This window comes from Porites lutea, chromosome 9, assembly GCF_958299795.1.
Source record: "Porites lutea chromosome 9, jaPorLute2.1, whole genome shotgun sequence".
In the NCBI taxonomy this organism is placed as follows: domain Eukaryota; kingdom Metazoa; phylum Cnidaria; class Anthozoa; order Scleractinia; family Poritidae; genus Porites; species Porites lutea.
The window spans coordinates 30,520,945-30,544,470 of NC_133209.1; the positions used below are offsets into that span (position 1 = coordinate 30,520,945).

At 37.5% G+C, this 23,526-nt stretch overlaps 1 protein-coding gene across 1 annotated transcript in view; it reads right to left on the bottom strand.

Annotated features, from left to right (window-relative positions):
- Positions 1 to 1,269: 1,269 nt before the first annotated feature.
- LOC140948811 (uncharacterized) overlaps positions 1,270 to 23,526 on the bottom strand; it is a 30,173-nt gene continuing 7,916 nt past the window's right edge. Inside the window, exons 3-22 of the mRNA XM_073398086.1 lie at positions 22,168 to 23,447; positions 19,343 to 19,420; positions 16,158 to 16,340; positions 15,191 to 15,307; positions 14,564 to 14,656; positions 14,116 to 14,292; positions 12,876 to 12,926; positions 12,242 to 12,351; positions 12,075 to 12,154; positions 11,285 to 11,403; positions 10,181 to 10,296; positions 9,378 to 9,469; positions 9,230 to 9,303; positions 8,135 to 8,272; positions 7,001 to 7,575; positions 6,801 to 6,884; positions 6,332 to 6,399; positions 3,182 to 3,327; positions 2,915 to 3,089; positions 1,270 to 2,442 (exon numbers count right to left, since the gene is read on the bottom strand). Coding sequence (XP_073254187.1) covers positions 2,006 to 2,442; positions 2,915 to 3,089; positions 3,182 to 3,327; positions 6,332 to 6,399; positions 6,801 to 6,884; positions 7,001 to 7,575; positions 8,135 to 8,272; positions 9,230 to 9,303; positions 9,378 to 9,469; positions 10,181 to 10,296; positions 11,285 to 11,403; positions 12,075 to 12,154; positions 12,242 to 12,351; positions 12,876 to 12,926; positions 14,116 to 14,292; positions 14,564 to 14,656; positions 15,191 to 15,307; positions 16,158 to 16,340; positions 19,343 to 19,420; positions 22,168 to 23,447 — 4,193 coding nt within the window. The 3' untranslated portion in view covers positions 1,270 to 2,005. The remainder of the gene's footprint in view (positions 2,443 to 2,914; positions 3,090 to 3,181; positions 3,328 to 6,331; positions 6,400 to 6,800; positions 6,885 to 7,000; positions 7,576 to 8,134; positions 8,273 to 9,229; positions 9,304 to 9,377; positions 9,470 to 10,180; positions 10,297 to 11,284; positions 11,404 to 12,074; positions 12,155 to 12,241; positions 12,352 to 12,875; positions 12,927 to 14,115; positions 14,293 to 14,563; positions 14,657 to 15,190; positions 15,308 to 16,157; positions 16,341 to 19,342; positions 19,421 to 22,167; positions 23,448 to 23,526) is intronic.

Here is a 23,526-nt window from a genome sequence, read left to right on the forward strand (position 1 = left end):
GAATGCGACAAGTTACAACTGGTCAGTCTCTGATTGGCTGGACAAGTTATGCAAGATGTCGTGACCAACAGCGATCGCTTATAGCAACTGAGGGCCAGTGTATTAGACCTGCGGTAAGGCGAGGAGGCCTGAGCTCACTTTTATCCCTTAAATTGTGGCGTGGTGTTCATTCTTGTACCAGCCGGATTTTTTCTCGATTCTCTTCCCTGCTCCGAGGGTTTCTCTAGGGGGGTTTCCAGGTTTTCCCTATAACACCCAATAACCCCAGAAAATAAAAATAAACTTAATTATAAGTAAGGTCTTCCCAAATTTCAAAGCGATCGGAGATCGAGGGCCGGCCAAAGCTTTGAGAGTCCAGGGACCAAATACTTCAGACGTAACTGCTTTAAACGGTCCTGCGTTAGAACCGTGACGTCCGACCGTAAGTTTTTTGAAGATGATGTGAACTGCGGAAAAACAAATTTTAAATGAAGATATGATCGTCGCAGTGGTTATTGCAATTGCTTCAATTGCAAATAAACCCCTACCATTTGAGTTATGAAGACCCATACATCGGGAGCACGCTAATTTGTTGAGTTCATCTGGACGTTGGACGTAACAGCTGACGTCAAAGCCAGGCATAAGCAAAAGGCCATTGTCGAGTTGTCCCAAGCCTCTGTTTCAACGCGAGGCTAAGTGCGAAGCTATTAATATGAAAATGATAAGGTTTTGCTCCTAGTCTCGTTTTGAAAGTGAGAGTTTTGGGAACTCTGGAATGGGCTAATATGTCAGACACGCGTTAGCTTTTCTGCAACTGATCTCAGGGTCAACGTAGCCAGATCAGACTTTCGGAATGGAAGAGGAAAGATTGTGGTAGGCCTCCTTCGATTTCCCCACCTTAAAAAGATGCCCTCTCGTTTGGATAGCCCCCTCTCTACCACTCGTCGAAAATAAGTTAAAGCTATTTATGTCCCTGTGAAGTCTGTCTGCCAGTGAAAGCTTCATGAACACAAAATATTTTAGTCTCACATTGAATAAACAAGCAGAACATTTGTGTCCGTCAGCGCTCATAGTTGTTAGTGGCTTGTAAAGCCTGCCCATCTCACTCGCCGAGTCTACTTCCCTACGTACATTCACGAGTAGATGAAAGCCTTAAACGCTTAGTTTACTTCCTATATTTTGAAGGGCCTCGGGTCAGTGGACGTAACTCTTTATTTGTAAGAATACTAGCAGTACCGCAATTATTTTCCATAGGGATAGAAAAGCGAGCGAAATATGCTAGCGCACGTGGTCCTCAACATCTTTATTTACAGCCGGCATCTAAATACCTTTACGTTACTTTTCCTATGAGAAAAAGAGCTAAAATAATATTAATACATAATCAACTTCAACTACATTGGTTCTACGCTACTTTTCTCTTCTCTTACATTTCATTAGAAACGTTCTTCTTCGGTGTGTCAAATACACCGTATAGTTAATATTTACAATTTGACAAAAATATTACCTGTTTTTAAAAATACCTCTTCTCGTTCAAATAAACCTAAAATACTCATGCGGAACCTCTGTTTAGGCATGAAACGGGTTTAGGCTTTTCATACCACTTAAAGTATACGCTACTTTTTTACTAATACTTACTCGAAGCCGACGTAGTTATCAAAGACTTTTGAAAGGAAAGCTACTGAAGTCTTCGCATTAAATCCTTTTTCAAAGGCACTTGTAAATTATTTGCTAAATGTTGATTACAACGTCCTAAATTAATCAATGTGATAACAATTTCATTGTTTGATTGAACAGTTTTAAACCTAAGAAAAGAAAAGAAAAGTATCTTAACTGTGTTTTTTAAGGGTTTTCGTTCACTTCGTAAGCGAAGATTCTTCGCTAACACACGCGAAGTGCTTTGGTTTTTAAAACCAATCAGATACTGGTGATAGTGTGGCGCCAGCTTGTCGCTAGGAACAGTTGTTTGAGAACCGAGGGCTTGGAACTCAAATGTGATCATTCGTCCGACTGCCAATTAGCCTCAGCGTCATACGCGCCAAATAAGGAGATGGTTTGTGCTGTCATCTCGTCCAGCAGATTCACTGGCGGAGCTTGACCTAAAGTCTTCGTAACCATCTCCACCACTGATGATCAACACATCTCGGGCGCTGTTAGTGCCAGGTGCAAGGGGTGCAGTCGTAGTGGATGGAGCAGTACCGGAGCCTTTCTCGTTGGTGCCGTCTTGTGTTCCTTCTTTTGGAACCTCAACAGCGGTGAGAAAGCGCACATGCCCAGTATGTCCATGAAAGGAGGCTGTAGCAGACGGACAATTTCGTAGAGAAGCCGTGCTGGCGGTAATTGTTGGCAGCGGTAAAGTTAACACCACGCCTGCGCTGGTGCCGATCCACAGAAGATCTTTACAAGCAAGCAGAGCAGTGACACGCAGACAAGCCGCCTTGTGTTGACGGATGATGGCATCAGAACCTAACGAAAACAACGAGTGTCGTATTTCAAACATTAGTAATACGTATTTGTTTCGTCGCAACCGGAAACTAAAGAAAGGATCGTATTTTTTTAAAAAAGCTTTGTTGCCAACAGGCCAATTTTTACCTGCATTTTTTACAAGAATTACTTTACCCCTTGCAACTTGCCCTCTCAAAACGGAACATGCATAAATCCTTACCGTACTTTGTTAAAATTTGGTGCCGTTCTATAGTACCGGTTATACACCTGGGCGTCAAAAAGGTACATATATAGCTCTTGCTCCAAGTACAAAAAAACTAAGGAAATATCAATGATGTTTGAAACTAAATTTGAGCCGTGACCGTTAGTAAACCATGTTTCTTATATAATTGTAATGACTTCATTTTAAAGGCCAATCAAGTGTAACGAAGGTTAGTTAGACACCTCGTACCCAGGTTTGTTCGGTCAGAACTGAAATGGTTTTTCGACTTACTTGCGAGCATTTTGTGGACTGGTGGGGCGACATCGACATCCGCTAAACACTCGTATCGCGTGGCGTGAAACAACCTCACAGCAGCAGAACTTTGAAGGGATATCCACACCCCCATACCGGAACTGGCCATGCGGTAAACGGATCTGTCCTTGTCCAAGCTGCAGTTAAAGGATGTCTAGGAAAGAAAATTCAGGGTTGTCAGAGTAGCATTCTTACGAATTAAGAGAGGTTTTGACAAGGACCACTGGAGAGTGACTTGATTCTTACCTCGACTTCTAAAGTAGTTGTGTTGACGATGACCGCATTACAACCCAGGCCACACCACAGACGACCGTGTATAGCGGTCATACAGGAGACTGTTGCCGACTCACCGATGTGAAGCATCACGGGATTGCCAACTTCCCACGCGCAACCTGGGTACAGAAAAATTGACATTTTGAGTCCACGTTCGATATATTAAAATTCTAACATGACTCCGCGCTTAATGGACAAAACTGCAAATTTTTCACGACTCCATTGTCTCACTACTCCCAGAAGAGACCAAATACCAAACCAAACCAAGAAAACCAAACCAAATAATTACAGAAAAATGCCAGAAAGCCTCAGAGTCATGTTAGAATTTTTTGAGCTATTTTGAAAAAATAGCTCATATGTCAGTGGTGTGAGCGTATGTATCTTTGTGGCTTTGTATCTTTGTAACTTTGTAACTTTGTATCTTTGTAACTTTGTATGTTCGGATGTTTGTTGCAAGAGCCAATAAGGTTGAAGGTACTATGAGTTGATGCTAAGGAACCAATGAGATCTTGGCATCTACTTAAAAATCACATTGCTAAAGGTCGAACAAGGGCACTTTAAATATAAGACCGCCATCTTGATTCTTTACAATTTGTTCTTCTTTTATTACGGCTACAAGTGTTTGGAAACATTATATTAAATATCTTCATGATTCAAACGCTGTGTACAGTGATGCAGCTGTTTAAGGGTTCATATTTTAGTGTGGATGCTACTTCAAGACATTTCTGACCGAATTCGGCTATCGCGAACGGTCCCACGCACGTATTTATGAGTTGTGTTTCACCGGCTTCAAGGTAGAGTATAAACGATCATATATTTTCAAAGCTCTTCCAGTGAAGCAATAATTGATATTTAGATATGGACTTTAATTCGAAAGTATGCGGCCTATAAAATGTGGTTTTAGAAGTTTGAAAAGCAGCTTATTTTTTTAAAAGCTGTACCGAGTATTGTTAATCCTGTAAACAAGCTGTAGAAATATTATTCTCTCGCTTACAAAGTTCAACAGACCTTTTTCGTTCCGGCCAAACAACAACAAAAAGGAATAATAAGTGAACAACATGATACATCCTTCCTGCATACTAAGCATTATAGTTATTGAAACGTATTTTATTTAGTAAAGACGCGTATAAACTTAAGTAGAAACAGTAGCGTTAGGGAATAAAATTGGAAGAAGCTAGTTGACACAATAATTAGGTACTGCTTTATTGAGTGGAGTAACATGATATGAGCAGAAATATATTTCGGCAGTTTGATAATTTTCTTGGAAGTTAATAAATGTTAGGCTATCAACCTTGACGTTGCATGAAACATAATTTAATTGCAGATGTTGTAATAAGGCCGAGGTGATTTCTTAAAATCGCTTGGGAAAATTTTGTAGTAAACAATTTGCGTTTTTTTTAAGTACGAATTGTAAAAGGGCCAAAGACCAACATCTTCACATGCAAATCGTGTGCATGAGTTATTTTTATAATTCTGTTTACTCGATTACTGTGTGATAACTCGAATTCCCTCACGTACGAACCACGGAAGGGGGCAAAGTCCAACACTTTCACGTGCCATCTGTGTGACTGTACATCTCATGCAGATTGGCTTTTCACAATAGTAATAGTGACTTGAACGTATAAAGACCTGTTTCGTTTAGTAACCAATGCCCTAAAAAAGGCTCTTGTCTTTTAAGAAGCAATAGCTTTTAAAACATGAAGAAATAAGTTGTCGGAGTTAAAGACTGTCTCACAAATGTTAATAAATGTTAGGTTATCAACCTTGACGTTGCATGAAACATAATTTAATTGCAGATGTTGTAATGAAGCCGAGGTGATTTCTTAAAATCGCTTGAGAAAATTTTGTAGTAAACAATTTGCCTTTTTTTTTAACGTACGAATTGTAAAAGGGCCAAAGACCAACATCTTCACGTGCAAATTGTGTGCAAGAGTTATTTTTATAATTCTGTTTGCTAGTTTATTGTGTGATAACTCGAATTCCCTCACGTACGAACCATGAAAGGGGACAAAGTCCAACACTTTCACGTGCCAGCTGTGTGACTGTACATCTCATGCAGATTGGCTTTTCACAATGATAAATAGTAACTTGGACGTATGAAGACCTGTTTCGTTTTGTAACCAATGCCTTAAAAAAGGCTCTTGCCTTTTAAGAAGCAATAGCTTTTAAAACATGAAGAAATAAGTTGTCGGAGTTAAAGACTGTTTCACTAAGTAGGATCGCACGTGAAAACCTCGTGAATTATGATGACGCAACCACCTACCTCAATGATAAAAATCCTGGTATTTCGTAACTATTCAGTATTCGATGAGTCACATTTTGGCTTAAGAAACTCCGAGGAAACCTTAGAGTTTTCCTTCTAATCAACGTTTGGTGAGTAGAAATTTATTTTACTTTAGCAATTTGTTTAACTTGCACCAGATGTAACTGGGAAAGACAGAGGAAAGTGGATACATAGGTTGAGGATCGACTCAGCTGAGTGTTTCGCGTTTTCATTTATGTAGCGCAATACCCAATTTTGCACAAAAACCAAATCTACATTTAGGATGAAAAAGGTAGATTCATCACTCTTGGTAAGGTTACACCGAAGTATTATAGTTACACTGAAGCATTCAAAATAGCTCATGCACGTTGAACGTGCCTATGTTTTACATGGGCTATTACACAGGTTTTAGACCCTGTTTACATGGAGTGGGGGACCCCGGTCTAGTGGGGTAGGTTTCTTTTGTTTTGTGTCCCGCAGAGCGTTGAAACAAAAGAAACCAACCCCACTAGACCGGGGTCCCCCACTCCATGTAAACAGGGTCTAAGTTTGGTTCCAACCGACTTCCAGACATGGATTAGAATTGTGTCCATTTTAAACCACTTCAAAAAAAAGTTGAGTTGGTTTCAACCCATCAGAATGTTGTACACATTCCCTCGGCAGCATACTAAAAGCCAGCTAGCCCGCGAAGCATGTGCTTGGAAGTAATGAGCACAGGAAAGACAAACGTCGTGCCACCGGCTTGGCCAACTTTTAAAATGTATCCTAATGTATTTATAATAAAATTCATGAATTAGATTCGGCGCGACAGCAGCACGACATATGAAACGGGCTTTTAAATGAAAGTACTTCAAGCTCACCTGGTTGCCTTCTGTAAACATACAAGTCACCCGTGGACAAAGAAATAAATACTTGGTTATCGACATACCTGGAAAAAGAGTACCAAAATTCAACATCACAGGTAAGAAAACAAATTATCGCTAGGTATACGTGAAAGAGCACGGGCTATTGAGAGGGAGAAGGAGTACTTGTGGAACGCGTTGGAAACAATATTTTTAATGAAATGTAAAATGCTGACAAATGAGAGATAAGCTTTCATTGTAATCTGCTCTTATCTGGCACAATTTTCCCTGCCTCTCACAGCAACAAAGTTTTATTCGATATTTTTGGAATGCGATACTTTCAATTGCTCTGGTTTACTGCCACATTTGTCTGGGTATTTAGTTCAAAATAGCCTCGGCAATACATAGTGAACTACGGGCGAAATTATGCCTTCAATATAAGGTCAAATCACTCGAAAACAAGTTAACAAATACAACAGATACTTACAAGATGCATTGAATCGACCCAGAATGTTGAATTTTTAACTTTGATTTCTTAGTTTGGGCTTCATTAGCAGGGTACATGTAAACACTAAAACAGAAAACAAAATCTCATTAGATTTCACAAGTTTCTCAAGGCAAGGAAGTAATAAAAAATTTATACATATCATGGAAGGAACATGTGTTTAATAGAAACCAAAGACTTACTATCCGTCCTCTGTACCCAGCCACACGGCACAAGCTTCATCCGTTTCAAAATTCACCAGATCTAAACTGTCTTTGCTCTGAGCACGAGACGAACATATTCTTCGCTTGGAATGCTTCCGAGACCCTTTTCCCTTCATCTCGTCACAGCTCGAGTCATTCTCCTCATATTCAAACACATTCTCTTCCCCACTGCTGTCTAAGCCGTCCACACTTCCGGTGGTGCCGAGACTGCTGCCTTCGGGGCTCAGTCGGCCGTCGACGTGAAACGGCGAACTTTCGTCGAATTTCCCGCCAAGAAAACTCTCTTGACCCAGTCCCTCCTCGTCTTCGGAGCTGCTGTCAAACGCCATGATGCTTTGAGCTCCTGTGACATCCTCATCGCTGGTGTATCCGGAGCGAGAAATTTTGGCGCTTGTGTGTGTTTTGCTGCTCTTTTCGCTTCCCAGGGAGATGGACTGAGTTTCAGATTTGGTTTCGCTTTCAGACTGAAGAGCTTCTAAGCCGACGAATTTGGTTCCGGGGACGGGAGAGATGCAGAGAATCCTTGACATACAAACTGTTATGGAACCACATGGCTGAAAAAATACAGATCAAGTTCAAGGTTGGTGAAATTTAACTTTTACTGTTGTTAAGAAAGTGAAAGTTTCTTTCATATGAACTTTAACGTTCTAAAAGGATGGGAAAAACGAATTTAAAAGGACAGAAAACGTCCTGGGCAGTCGCAAAACACCCAGAGACCCTGTAAGTTATCTTATGTATGTTACAGGTCAAATTTGTTCGCAGGTTAAAAACTTTTAACCTAGGATGATTTTTGATTTCCTTTGCTTACTAGGGCTAAAGGACAAAGGAATTTGACAATGAACCTAAGTTAAATCAAAATTAACTTGAGATTAAATTTGACCTGTAACATATACACCGATGTCCGACACAGGAGAAGACGGAAAATTCCCCGTATTTCAAAAAAAATGAGTGAAAGCTACTGAGTACTGACAAGTACTCTCTGTTGTAATTTTTTTTAAATGTATTTTTCAAAAAGAATTTGGAATTTTCATTTACTTTAAGACACTACTTAATTTGGAGTTATAAGCTCGAGTTTCCAGTATATTAATTAGTTTAAGTGATTACACCTCTAACCTGAATTTGAGTTCCCATTCTGAGGATGCACACTTGTCCTACATAACCATCGCTATTACAAACCCACACATCTCCTGAACCACAGTGGTTCCCTCTATCCAGCATGTGTGGCACTTGGCAAGGTGAAGCACAAGTGAACTAAAAGTAAAATGGAAAATTCGTGTCTTAGTTAAGGTAAATGGCTAAAAGTTCTGAACTCAGTTCAGGATGCTCTAACTTTGGGATTTCTCATTTTACAAAAAACTTAAAAGCAAATCATAGGATAAGATTTTTTAAATTCTTATAGATCAAAACTTCTTATTTAAATTACAGAAAAAAATTTCTTAACTTATCATTTGTTTTTTATTTTCCTTGTGAAATAACTAAGTGAACGGTTTCTAAAATTGAGAGATGAGAAGAACTCTTGAATTTAGAGTGGTACTCGTTGTTCACAGAAAAAGGGGCTATGAGTAGCCCATACAGCATGCAAAGAAAGTGGTGTCCGATAGCCTGGGGCTCGTGGATTTTGCTATCAGGCTAGTGAATTCTGTTCTTAACTTGCCCGATCAGCAAGTGATTTTTTTGGGGGGAATTCAAATTACAGAAAAACTGTGATCAGTCCTGCTCATCAATTTTTTTTCAGGCTAGTTGAAATGACTTTCGGGCTGCTACATGCTGGATACAGCTTGCCATAAGCTGTAAAACTGACTTTCTTTGCACCCTGCCATACTGGTGCTGTTTAAATATTGGAGACTACTGATAAGGTTTCAAAATATCGCCTGTGCCTTTCATAGCCTCTACAACAAAACAAAATTCAACCATATAGGGTATGGTCATTTTAACCCTTTAAGCCCCAATATCCACATACAAATTCTCCAAACTGATCTCTGTACATTTCCTTCATGGATGGGTTGAGAGAATTTGATAAAAGATCAAGGCATTTTTTCTTAGGTGATCAATTTATTAATTCTCATAACCTAATCTCTGGACAATCTATGGATATGGTTAGGAGAAAATTGATGTTGGTCACCATTGGGACTTAAAAGGTTAAGCACCACAGTTACTACATTTTTTTACACATTATCATTAGCAGAAGTTTGACCAGCAAAATCCTACCTGCATTCCACTTCTAGTCTTGTTGATAGGAATACAATATTGAAACTCAGGAGGAAAAGTGTCTTTGGCATATGCTAAAGATAAAAAGCAAATTTAAGTAAACATGGGAAAAGGACTGACTTAAGAATTCTTTGAAGAAGACCCTTACCAAGCTTTTGTTTAGCATCTTCAAAATAAGCTTCCCAGGAATTCTTTATTTCTGTTTCCAAGAACAAGAACTGAAAAAGCTCCTCTCCTTCCCTGTGTGACAGGAATACAACAACAAGGATAGTAACTTTATTTACCATGCTTTTCATAAACACGTGAATTCTGAAGTTGAAAAGCCAACTGACATTTGCATTTTTTGCTGCCGTCAATCATCTTAGTGGACCTCTTAGGAAACAGAAGTTTACTTCAGCTGGTTCAAAAGGTCATGGTTTGTGATTTGTGATTGGTCGATTTTTTTGGTCTGATGTGTGTGTTTTTGTGTTTCAAGGTTCGTTGCTCGTGATCATAATTATGGTTGATGGTAGTGAAAAACATAATTGTGAAAGCGGCTTTTGAACTTCAGAGTTTGCGTGTTTTTGAAAAACACAGTAAAAAGGTAAAGAAACATCATCAGCGGTCACCAAGTAGTTTTTATGGTGGTCCTCCTGAAGTCGGAAAATTGCCAATCACAGAATTTATTTGTGAGATATTTCCTCATGTATTACTGTAAGTAAAATTCAATAACCTAAAGAATACTAGTAGTTAACAATGTTAACAATGTCGCACAATTTTGATATAAAAAAAATTATGGACAAATTTAAATGACTACTTGAGTTTGAAAAGACATTAGGAAGCTTGGAGAGCTGGGTGTTTCATTCATTTGGTCAGAGCAAATTTCACCCATTAATGTACCTACGTGAAGAACATGATCTGAAAATTCTGCTAGACAACAATTATACCTCTTGAATTCACTTTATTACTTACTCTGTTTGTGCGTGCAGTTCAAGTTTTGTGGATGTGGGAGGCTGTAGAGGAATTTGTTTCTCAGAAATTTGTCGGTTCACGTCATTCATCAACTCCCGGATAGCTCCATCTAAGGTCTAAAGGATTATAAAATAACATTATTATGCCAAGATGGCATTAACATTTAATTGTACAAAGGCTTGTGCAAAGTTTTTAAGTGTAGCCTTTTACATGTATAACCAAGGGAATGGCATTGAATTTCATTTTGTATTTTGCAGGGTTCATACTCTTTTGAGCTCTTCAATTTCCATGACTTTTAAATGACCTTTTCAAGTTTTCCATGACCTTCCTTGTTTTGGGCTATTTTTTTATCTAACTTCGTTCATAACAGGCACAAACTCTGGTGTTTACCAAAATGAATGCTGTCTGAATGCTTTCAAATTTTTAGCTGCAATCAAGACAGTGTCCTTGCATCAGGGCTGTCAAAAAGGTTTTAATTAGCAGGCTGATAATGAATAGTTGGCGGAACTCACACCAAAGGCATAATTTCTTGAGGGCTGAGGTGTCTAGGGACATTTTGAAATTTAGAGTCTCAGAAATGGCATTTCCAGGGGTTTTCAAAAGGTATTTTGCACCGCGGATGCCACCGTTGTTTCATCAGAATACAAGCAAGACTGGGAACAATGTCATTGAAATGTCTCAGCTGTTCCACGATATTGCACGGTTCGAACATTTCACAGATCCAAGCCTGTTTAAATATGCGTTCAATGTTATTCAAAACTGGGAAACGGGTGCTTTATAATTTTATTTGATGGCGCTCAATTTTTATTTAGCAGTTATGGTACATGTAGAAGGAGATAAAAGTAGCCGGCTAAGGATGGCTAACTATCCGGCGGTTTTGGCCAGCTACCGGCCCTTATTGACAACCCTGTGCATTGACATCTGTAGTAACTTATCTAACACACATAATTCAGGCCTGGAAACTGAATTTTTGTAAATTAATTTTCATGACTTTCCAGGTTTTTCCATGACCTGTGCATTGAGGCAATGATTATTAAAAATAATTTGTCTTTTTGTTTTGAACATAAGCTAGACTGAAAAGGTACATCAATAGTTTATATTTACCACATGTCCTATTGTAAGAGTGTCAGCCAAGGCACTGATCTTGCTGAGTGATGACATGTCATTATCAAGCTTCTCCAACTGTTTTTCTAAACTATTCCGCCTCTGAGCCTCAGGAGATGCTGCATACAACAAAATTATCAAGACATAACAATGAGTTATAGGTACGCGGTCAGTTTGTTTGTTGGCATTATAATTTCAGGCAAACCCCCATAAGCAACCACCCAAAATACAAAGATTTCATGGTCCCTTACACAGGAAGTGGACACTTACATGAATCAAACCACAAGGGCTCCCCTCCTAGAAGGGAACCGCACACATCTACATGTCAGAAAAGAATTCATTGCTTGCAATTTCTAATATTGACAATATGTGTAGTTTCATGTTGTCGCAAAAGTTTTTGGCACAGTCTGATAAGTGAAGTACATACAGCAAACAAAGAAATTAAATCATGCCTCCAGTGGCCACTTACAAGAGGATAAAAACAATGGAAAATTTTAAAACCATCATCCAAAAGGTGGATGCCGTCACTTACAAGAGGTGGTCATTTAGGGAAGGTCTCAAAATTAGTGCAGTGATTTGACCAGGAAAATTTTAGGGTTTTTGAATAGGTGGTTGCCAACTAGGGGTGGTTGCATATGGAGGTTTAGCTATATATTCTTTTGTTCAATTTTTGAGAGAGAATGAGCATGTTTTTCTAAGGTAACATAAGCAGAAAGGATAAAAGAGTGTAAAGTTAGTCCATGTATTACACACACATGTCTGGAAGCTTGCAAAAGAGAGCACTTCTTACATTTGTAAATTTCCACATATTCAAGGTGAAGTCTCCAAAGTAGTTTGTATTTGTTAAACTCTGTTCCTGAACCAGAAAATCTAGCAAAGAAACCAAAGAACATGATTTTTGTTATGTTTATCAAGAGAATATTTAGTTAGTGCTCTGTGGATAGTGTATGGACTTACATGCTTAATGAGCCTCTTCGTAGAGCATTAGCCTTTCTCTTAACAGTTGCACAAGCCAGCATGTCGTTGAACAGGAATAGGCAGCGATCTTTCTTAGTCATATTTCCTTTCTGTTGAAAGAAACAAAGAAGATCAACAAAATGACCCTTTATGGATCTATTCCTGATATAAAGTGGAGAATTCCACCACCTTTCCCTTATAATGTATAAAAAAAAGTAAAAAAGCAGTTGCAGACAAAATTCATGGTAAGCATTTAATAACCAGTGCATATGTTAGTCCAAGAGTATGCTTAAAAATCAATTTACTGCAATATGGCCGAGAAGTAATGGCAGAACTGCAGTAACTTGAGTTTTATAGAACATTTTCTTTTTCTTTTCTCTTTTCTTTTATTTTCCCTGTTTTTGTTTTTGTCTTTTTGTTGGGCCTTTGATCAACGTACGCATATAGCTAAGGGTACCAACAGACCCAGTAAGATGTACTAGAAACAGAATGGGCTTATATACACGTTGAAGTTTTACAATTTATTGCTTATATCTCAACTGTTACTGCTCTGATTTGAGGAAAAAATCTTATTTATCTCATTCATGTATAGGCTCTTTTTTCAACATTGGTAGATGTGTTAACAAGTACTTACAACTTCAGCAACCAAGTCTTGCCGTATCAACCGCCGAGTAGGAGTAACAAGCTGCCAACGAAAGAACTTTTGTTTAATACTCAGGTACTTACATACATGTACAGCTATTTCGAGAAAGGTTGTCAGAAAAAATGCACACGCATTAATCCTGAAAGGTAATGTGGGAGATGATCAATATGCTGTTCCTGACACTGTAGCTGTCGAATCTTCTATTGTTGCTTTCCTTTAGCAATCGCAAACATACTTCTATGGCCTCTCGTGTCATTCTTTCAAATTTCAAAACCACCCACAATACCTTTCAGGATTGTCGTGTGCATTTTTTTCCAAAAACCTTTCTCGAAAAGGCTGATATCTTGTACAGCAAGGTGCATGGGGTTGTCTGGATAAAATTAACATTACTTTTTTTATTATTATAATTATAAAACACCAATGACATACCAGGTGTGCCTTTCCGCAAAACATGATATCTCAACACGTAAAAATAATATGTTGTCTTCACATGTGAAAAGGACACTGTTGCTATGGTTACATGTGGTCCTGCCTTTACTATTAAAAAAAGGGTGAAATGGTTTGGTATTGCACAGGGTCTGCACAGTCTTGAAAAAACCTTGAATTTTAGGGGTAGTCCTTGAAAAGTCCTTAAATTTCTGTGCAAGTCTTGAATTTTCTTCAACTTTGAATGTAGTGGCATGGAAAGTGGTTTTAAATGCTTTTTGGTTGTCCAAGATGGAATATAAATCATAAATGTGTGGTTCCAGAAAATATCCATACCCCACGCCAGAGGGATTTTCACTTAGGACCCCCACACCTCCCTGGATTTTCCATATTTGTAAGGAACTGATGAACCCCCACCCCCACCCATTGCTCCAGAATTTCCACAAAGTAGGTGGTCCTTGAAAATCGAATGTGGTCCTTGAAAAGTCCTTGGAAGGTCCTTAAAAATGGTTGCAATTTTTTGTATGAACCCTGTAGAACATAGAACATTACAGAGAACATAACATGGCCATTAGAAGATAAGAAATTTCTCTTCTTGTGTTGAAAAATATTACACAACTGCTCACCCCTGAAATATTCCTCCTTAAAAGTGCTTGGGATCATTTATTGTTGATGATTTTCAAGAGATATTTTCTCAATCAAATTTATACCACAACTGTGATGAAAGAACCAGGGTAGTAACACATACTTTCAGTATTTCAACTGTAGTCGGGGTAAGAACAGCTACAAAAATAACTTACAATACCTCAGTCATGCCTTCAATTGTTGCTTCAAGATCACGGAGTCTCTCAGCTTCCCTCTCAGCCTGATCCACCTCCTTTTCTCCTCTGTTCATTCTGTCTGCTAGTGTCTTGATCTCTCCCAGAGCAAGCTGCAGGCTGCCATGATCAGGGTGATCATGTGGGGTGTGTTTTATCATGTCCTAGAATTAAAGGTGTAGGAATTGAATAAACTTCAATCTTTGAGAGTCTACCTTGATCTTAATTCAGTCAAATCACTGCAGCCCCAAGAAGGTAAAGTCTCGCCCAGTAAGGTTGTGAAGGTGAAGGTTGTCAAGTCAGTGTCATATAACCTATGTGGATGAAGCTTAACTGGTCTATTGATCAAAAGTCATATTTCATTGTACACACTGTTCAATATTATGCAAAAATACACAGTACCCTAGTGGCAACTTGCATGCATAGATTCCTTACCTTCAGTATAAGTTCATATCGAGGGATTCTTTGTACTGGCATGATCATCAAGTCTTGGAGAGTTAACTTTTCTTTATGATCGCGGGAACATTGCTAAAAGATACAACCAAACACACACACTATAGGAGGCCAAGTTTTTACCAAAGGTGTAAGTTGAGTTTAGATTTTAAGTAAAGGTCCCTTATTAAACTAACTAGTTCTCAGAAGACTTACCGCTTTTACTGAGGCGTGGGGCAGTAAGTTTCAGTTCATTAAAATGTTTGGTTTTCATAAAAAGATAAAAAGCATAATGGAGAATCACCAGGGATCGATGAAGGCTTATTGCCAAGTTATTATCAACATAAGAGGGCTACTATAAATTTCACAATACATTTCAGGAGTCACTTGGTTTATTAGGAAATCGCTGTTGAGTGTGAGACAAGCGAAGTGAAATTCTAATCAGATAGGAACAAAACCCATGACCTTCCTTGAACCGGTCATTTGGGATAGTCTATCTGAGCTGTACATGGACTCATCTCAACATAAGCAGGTGATTACAGCTATAGTAATAAGTAGGGCCTTGATCTCCTTGCAGAGAAAAGAAAGGCATGATGACCGCGATGACAGAAAGAAAAAATGCTGATGTACCTCCATATACCGCACAAAAGCTGGTCTGGACATTGTGGCCACTCTAACTGCTGCTCTGGCTTGTAGGAAGTGGTTGATGAAGGCACTGTAAGCATCCACTAAGAAACACTTGGTAAACTAGTAAAACAAATAATGAAGCTAGTAAGTTACAGTGCGACTACTGTAACTGGGGCCACTTAGACAAAGTTGACCAATCAGATTACAGGAAATTAACAATACATTCCAAGAAAGTTGGTTGTGGGCCAATCAGCAGCTTGTAATAAAACAATTAGTTACTCAGAGCACAAAATTTAGACATTGATAGCAAACATTTTTCAATAAAACAAATGTTTCACCCGACAATGTGTTTCTGTTCGGGACTTTACATACAACACCCAGGAGACATTTGTTTGAGAGAAGCTGTTATTTTGTCATCTACCAGAAATTTCTTTGCTACCATTACAGCGCATTACAAAAACATAACGACCTCATGTAAAAAATTTAACAGTCTTACAGTTTTTGCCTGCTTCATTTACTCTAACGGACCTCTCAGGAAACATAGGCTTTCTTCAGTGGGTTCAAAAGGTCAGGTCTGTAGGTTGCAATTGGTTGATTTCGATCAATGTTGTTTATTTCGATTATGATTGACGACTAACTTTCTTGGAATGTATTGTTCTTTTCCTGTGATCCAATTGGTCAACTTTGTCTAGCAGTTGCACCGTAAATGGTGTTTTGCAATTTGGGCCGGTTTTCAGAAAATGCCTTCGATTCAACTATGATAGCTGGAGGCATAGACATGCATAGGATACAAAGAGATGACACTCCTCCATCCATTTTTTACCCATCCCATGCAGGGTAGTCTTGATAAAGCATTATAGGCAATTTTTTTCTGCAACAATCACTGCTTGATATTTCGTTAACAGAAGTCTAACAGTGAGGGTTAAAATTTGAAGAGAAAACAAGTTGTATCAATATTAAGAATAGTTACCGTGGAAACAAAGATGTCGCCAATCTTTTGCTTGTCATGCCATTCATTAACCCTGGCTTGAAGTTGCTGGAGGAAAAACTCATGGCAGAGAAGAATTTCAGGAATTTGATAAAACATTTCATCTACTTGTGCAGTATCCACAATCCCTGCATTTTCCTGTTTCTTCAGTGCTTTGTAGTAGCTCTAGTAAGTGAAAATTGTACACAGACCTAATCAGATTTTAATTCAATTCAATTCATTCTCCTCAAAGTGATTAACTAGTATTAAATTACAGCCTTTTATTTGTGTATAGTGATAAACATTTCTATTTGATAGTAATTTTCAACTTCGAATATGGTGCCGTGGCTGGTTAAACCATTTTGGTTTTATAGTTAGCCCCCATAGTACGAATTAGGTTTTGTTTGATATAAAGGCAAGAAACCAGAAAGAGGGGGAAAAAGAACGAATTAAAAACAGTTACTGTAAACACCCGCTAATAAGAGCCTGTCGATTAAGAACCTTCTGGCAGAAATTTGCCACTTCAATACCCAAAAATACAAGAAATTGTTTAGCCAAGCAAGATCAAGCAGATTCTTACATGCGGGTTACAGTTAAATTCTGATAAACAATTTAACCAAGGAGTGGAACTTTGAGATCATAAATTTAAGTATAACAAGAACATACTCTACTAAACTGAATATAAACTTGGTGATCAGTTTTGTTAGGGTTATAATGATCGATAATATTATTAATAAATAAAAAGTTTATTTTTTTCTTGTAATCAACAATCTATTATCTCCTTCATAAAAAATTAAGAACCTACTTAGCCTAAATTGCCAATAAGTAACCCAAAATAAAAGAACCTATTTTGCCAGACTTTAAAAAAGAAGGTTTTTTTTAAATAATTGTTTACTGTACAGCAAAATAAGAAAGATGTGAAAAAAGTAAGATATAACTGTAGACAAGTTTTAGGAAGAAGTGAGTTTAGACAGATCTAAAGGTAATGTTCGGTAACAACAGTATTGCTCGGACAGACGATAATGTTTGATATTTTTTTGAAAAGCATTATTTTTCAAATTTTTTAGGTATCATGGAGTGGGTTTTCAATGACTGAGTGCCTTAAAAAAAAATTATCTGCTTGCCATTATTCATTCTCACATGAGGCTTATAAAAGTTTTGTTGGGTTTTTAAGTGTGATTTTCATAGATAAACTACTCCAATACATACTCAAGGATCGGTCTAGAGATCCATGGTAAAATTTTTGAAGCAGTTTTTAACAAAACTTTCTGCACAAGCAAGACTAAAACCACTTGCTTAAACTTGCTTGGTCTCTTCTACTCATTATCTTGTTTAACAATGTTTCATGTACTTAGCACATAAGTCTGCTGTGATGCCATTTCCTTGTTTGCTTTGTCTTTCACTCCTTGTTCAAAGTTCAAGAAAAGGCACATTTTCATTTGACTTAAAACTGGTAACCAAGTAGCTCCATGCAAAAGTATTGCCAGATTTAAGTTTCACTTAAACAGCCACAAAACAACCACAAATTCATTGGAGTTACATTAAAATTGCATAACATTTCCTCCTCTTAAAGATAGTTTCCAAAACTAGAAAGCAAAAGGAAGAGGAAATTTGCCTTGAATAACAAAAAAATAATATAGAAGGAATTTAGAAGTGGACCGTAAAGTAAACAGGAAATGAAAACATGTCGGAGACAATCAAACAAAAAGTCTACTTTCTGCTAAGGGAAACAAAATTACCAACTGTGTGTGTGCTGAAACGACATGTTTATTTTACTTGGGCATGGAAACCAAGCAGGGCTAATTAATTAAAAAAGGACCCGAACAATACATAGTAGGAGTTAAAAGAGTATTATGGTTGCTGATCCATGTTGTGTAGGAAGTGGCTTTTTTAAAGGGAAGCCAAAGCATGACAATTTACCCTAAAGAGAGCCTTATTTATTTGTTTTAAATCTTATTGTGTTTTTCTTTTGTCACCTATTTGCAACACAATACTTCTCTATTTCAAGCTCTTAAGTGTTTCCCAATTTACCGAATTCTTAACATTTTAGTAGGCTCTAACCCTGCAATCAGTGTCATACATGTTTTGATGATTGAGTCATAATTCACATGTGCATGAAAACACAAGTTTCTCTCTGAAATAATGCTTCATTCCATCAATTTTTAACAATGCTTAATCCTATTCATAAGCACATTTACTTCGTAGGTCTTCAGGCACTGGCAAGCGAAATTTACAATTCTAACCCTAATTTTATATTCAGTTGTTTGAGTATTCAGAAATTGCAAGAATTAGAGATCTATTACCTACACTTAAAAGCAATTAATAAATGCATATAAACTACCTCATTTTAGATGAAACCAGTATAGACAATAAAGAATAGTGCCATTGTTAATACATGCCCTCTAAAATTGTCCACTACACAAAAAAGTATAATATTCAAGATACAATGTAGCCACCAATAGAACAATGCAAAATAGTCCTATTCTACCGTATTATTGATTTCATTTTATAGAATGCTCCCAACATTTTCTATATAAATTTCTCAAGTAAGGGCTGCATCACATATTTCCAAGTTTCAAATAACAGTACACAATGTTCATTAACAGAAATCTGACACTTTCAGACAGTGGATCATGTCAAAGAAGCAGCTTTCTTTCCACTTGACACCTTGCAAATTGTAATTGTGTACTTATGTTTGAGGTTTAATTAAAAAGCTAGTAGATGTTTAGAAAATCATTTTACTTGATAATATCTATTTCAAAAGTAAGTCTTTATATCTTTTAATCTCATAATCTTAAGTACTGATCTACTCATGTACTCAATTGATCCTCTACTTTAAATTCAAAACCTCATGGCCAGCGTATCTTATAACTTGAGTCATTTAATTAAATCTCCTTCCAACCTCCTGTAAAACATACACATGAGCAGTAGCAAAGACATGGAGAACTGTTTAATAACTGTTGCTTTCATTTCTTAGAATTGTAAACTGCCTCAATACTAACTTAGTAAAGTGTGGCATTTTTTGAAATGTGTCATGGAGTATTTGGTTTCCAAGACCCAAAGGCACTTTATAATGAATTATGATAATTATGTCGATGCAGCTTCATTATTATTCACACCCATAAATTATGAATTATTCATTATCATAAATACATATTACAGGAGCATAAAACAACATGAAAACCTACCGATACAAGAAACTGAAGATTCTGCACGTAAGACGATTCTGTATCCAGCAAATTTTTCAACACATGAGCCCTGAGATCCTATGGAAACACAAAGCAATAGCAGTTGTATCAGATTATCTACCATTCTGTACTCATTTATTCATAACCAACAAGACTTCTGATATACATATAATAATTAAGTAACGGGAACAGTTAACAGATACAGTGTAGATAACAATATGCAACAAAAAAATGTACCAAATCCTTTATGATCATTAACTTCAAGACGGTTTGAGAACAAAAAATATGAATTTATTAATAAAATATGTGTGCCATCAGTCCATTTCATTTGCAGAATGCTCTGATAAAATTTTTCTTTATTATTTGAATTCCTGGGGCATCTCTTGTTGAGGACATCCTTGGGGTACCTTAGACCGGGGGTTCTTACACTGTAAATGGTCTACATGTATATGGAATATCAACTTACACCACCTGTTTGTAAAAGACTTAATGCCAAGCTTATCAGAGTGGCTAAGTTATGTAAATAAATATAACCCACAAAGAATTATATTTTCAGTTCTAAACACACTATTTTCCTGTAGGAAGTGCTGGTTTCAAGGCAAAATATGTTTGTTTTTGGAACAGCCTGGTTGATTATTAAGAGTAATCAGCTTGACCTTGGAACGTGGCTTCAATAAATTCTAACCACAAATTGGCTCTTAACACTTTTGCTACTTGCTGGTCTAATGAACTTAAATAAACAAATATACAATTTCCTGTTTATAAAATTATGTACTTTTGCTAGGCTTCTGTTGGAGTGTTTATAAGGTGTTTATGAAAAGTCCTCTGAAACTTCACACTTCATGTTCTGATCAAAGCAAATCTTGAAAGAACAGCATCTGAAAACATGAATCATTTATGCTCCATTGCACCAATAATTCAGATGTTATACGTTTATGATGAAATTGCAGTAATATTTTCAAGCATGTGATTGACAATCCTTAAATGATGTTTCACTGTACAGTTTCTTAAGTTTGGAGCATTTTATCACATCATTCTCTAAAGCACTGTTCATAAGCTGCATCAGTCAATAAGAGTCTACTTGACTTTGAAGCACATCAGAATATAAAATTTTTATGATGTTAACAGTATTGTTTACTGAGAACAAAGACTCTAACCACAGACAGGAAACACCATCAATCAAAACTTAAGCTGTGTGCAATGTCCTAGTGACTCCGAAGGGTGGACTTCGTTGTAGCATACAAACATAATCAAGCCACAACAAACAGAGTCAGCCATCAACTCCAACCAAAATTATAGACTAAGACCCCATCATTTTCATCTCTGTTTAACTCAGTCTTCTTTAATGGCTGGTGATATTTTAATTTGCCCCATTAACTGGTTAATTGAGGTGTGCAAAGTAAATGGTATTTCTAATTACATGTAATCTGTGTTTTTGAGTACTGATTTCTCTATTCTGTCTTCTATGAACTGTTATATTACATGCTTGAGTGCCTATTGTTGATCTTTACCCCCTGGCTTGCATTGTAAAGAGCTGTGCAAAAAATATAATATAAATATTTTTATCAAGCAAGCTTAAGACATGAAAGGAAGGACATTTTGAAAGTCAATAAACTTCAACTACTCCTTTTTGTTTTGTATGGTGTTCGATCATTGTTAAAGTTTTCCATAAAAATCCCTCTGATTGGGAGGAGATACAGACTGAAATTACCTGTACTTTTACAACATATGTAATTCCACAGAAGTTAAGCTATTTTGAATTGGATTGAATGTCACCCACAAATTATTCCAATATTACAATCACGAGAATGCAACCAAATTAATTAATCAGGCATCATGTCTTGTACAAAGAGTGACAATGTCATGTTTTCAACCCTTGCAAGATTAGGGGTTTCAATCTCTCAAGAGCTTTTGTTATCAGTTAATCTTGTTTCATAACAAAGGAGTAAAACGTACATTTAAATAGACAATGATATAATTGTTTGGAATACCTTAACATACAAAAGGGCCTTTAGTTAGTTTATGGAAAGATTTCATTGAGCTGTGGTTATACAAGAACATTCGTGGATCCCTAAAAAAAAATTACTGCATTGGCTTGAAAAGTACAGTAATGCTTTGATTTCTTCAGAATAACTGGCATTCATAGTATTTGAGTCACCCAGTTGACATGGCAACAACTAAATTGACCACAACATATACAAACAAGCAATTCTAACTATTTCAAAATCAGAATAAATTGAATCACCAAGCATGTTTCAATTTGCTGAAAGTACAAGAGAAAGTTATTGTAAATTATTAAGCCAACAAAGAGCTGACCAAATTTAAACTGTAGGTGCCCCTATACTGTTTCTGGAGTTTTCAACTACGTTATTTTGTCCTGCATGAGTCACAGCCCTTCTACAAACCAGGTTATTTTAAGAATGATTTTGCTGCGAGTGTAGTCCACAATACGCTTAGCAAAATATGTAGAGCAGAAAATAATACAGTCTCTAAAACTGGGATAGCTCTGCACTTATGCAATGCAGAGCTTCCAGTTCATAGCGAGAGGTATTAAAACACAACAAAAAATACACCGTTATGTAAAAATGTTGTGACGTGCAGGGCTGTCATTAAAATTTCAAGTTGCCAGGCTAATGATACAAGTAGACGGGGAATCCAACAACTAGGGATTTTGTTTGGTTCTATTTTTCGTCTATTTTCCTACAAAAGTAGGTGGAGGTCACAATCATAAAAGCTGGGAAAATCCCTTGCCCCTGGCCCTTAATGACAGCCTTGGACATAGGTGTATGTGCTATAGACACTGCAGGTTTCAATAAAGTACTTACATGTTTTGACTTTTGACTCTTTCCAGGCTCCTTGGATATAGAAAGCCTCCTCTTGTCTTCTTTAGCACATGTACCCTCACTTGCTGTTGGTGAAGTGATACCCCCTTCCACTGACGAGCTTCGCTTTGCCTTCTCAACTTTGGGTTTTTCTGGGATCTGAACTGAGGGTTCTGCATTTGGCAGTTCCATTATTGTCTCCATCGCTGCAAGTTTGTTGAGTTTAGCTTGAGCTTTTTCCACAGCAAAAGAATTGGCTATTCTCTGAGTTCTGGGCGATGACGGTGTGGTTGGTGTAGGGGCAGATTTTGCCCTATGCAAAGGCTTCCTCTTAATGTCAGGTTTGTCCAGTTCATAGCATCCATCATCTGGACTCAAGTCAGCTAGCGAGTTGTCTTTGTCATCATCATTATCATCAACGTCATCTTCATCCTCGTCCTCCTTTATCCCATGGGTTTTTCTATTGGGTGCCACTTGATTCCCACCATTTACTCTCTTGGCCAACTGTTCAGATTCCTCCTTCAATTTTTCTCCATTCAAGTTTGGTTCACTGTTGCTATTGCGATGAGCCTGTAACTCAGCCATTGTGTTCTCTAACTGAATACCATGACTAGGGTCACTCTGAGACCTCCATGCATCATCAACAGATTTATTGTTAACAGTGGAGTCCATTTGTAAAAGATCATATCCAACATTAAGATCCCCAGTACTCACTTCCTCAGAATGGGTTTCACTAAAACCACTTGTTGTTAATGAGAGCGCATCAAAATTCATTTGACTAGGACTGGGTGATGGTGTTGCCCCTGGCGGAGGGCTACAGCTCTCTAAACTCTTATCATCCAGTAATAAAAAGTCTTTGCCTGGCTCAGTATCAATTCCCCGCAATGAATCAACCTTAAGGTGGTGTGCAACCTGCTCTAAGGAAAGATCATTGATGGTTTCTGCCTTTCGTAATGATGGTGACTTAGGAATTTCCTCTAATGGTGGTGCCTCGTCATTATTCGTAGCCTCTTCTTGGTAAAATTCTGTTCTAATCACAGGCAAAGAGGCTCTTTTCTGAAGTTTTTTCCTGGGTTTTGGTCTTTGATTGATGTCTTCCATGCTGTCGCCTTGAGCATCAAACACCGAATCAGTTTGCTTTTTGTTGACGTCACTGCCATTAAAATGTGATTCCGCAGTTTGATTGTCCTCGGCATCCGAAGCTGCTCTTGGGGTGCTTTCCTCTTCACTATCATGTGCAATAATGGTGTCTCTGTTTGGTCCATCAAACATTCCTGAGATGTCTATTTAGCAATCACAAAAATAGTGAGCATAAGATGAGTAAAAACACATTGACATCTAATACTAAGTTTAAAGCTCAAA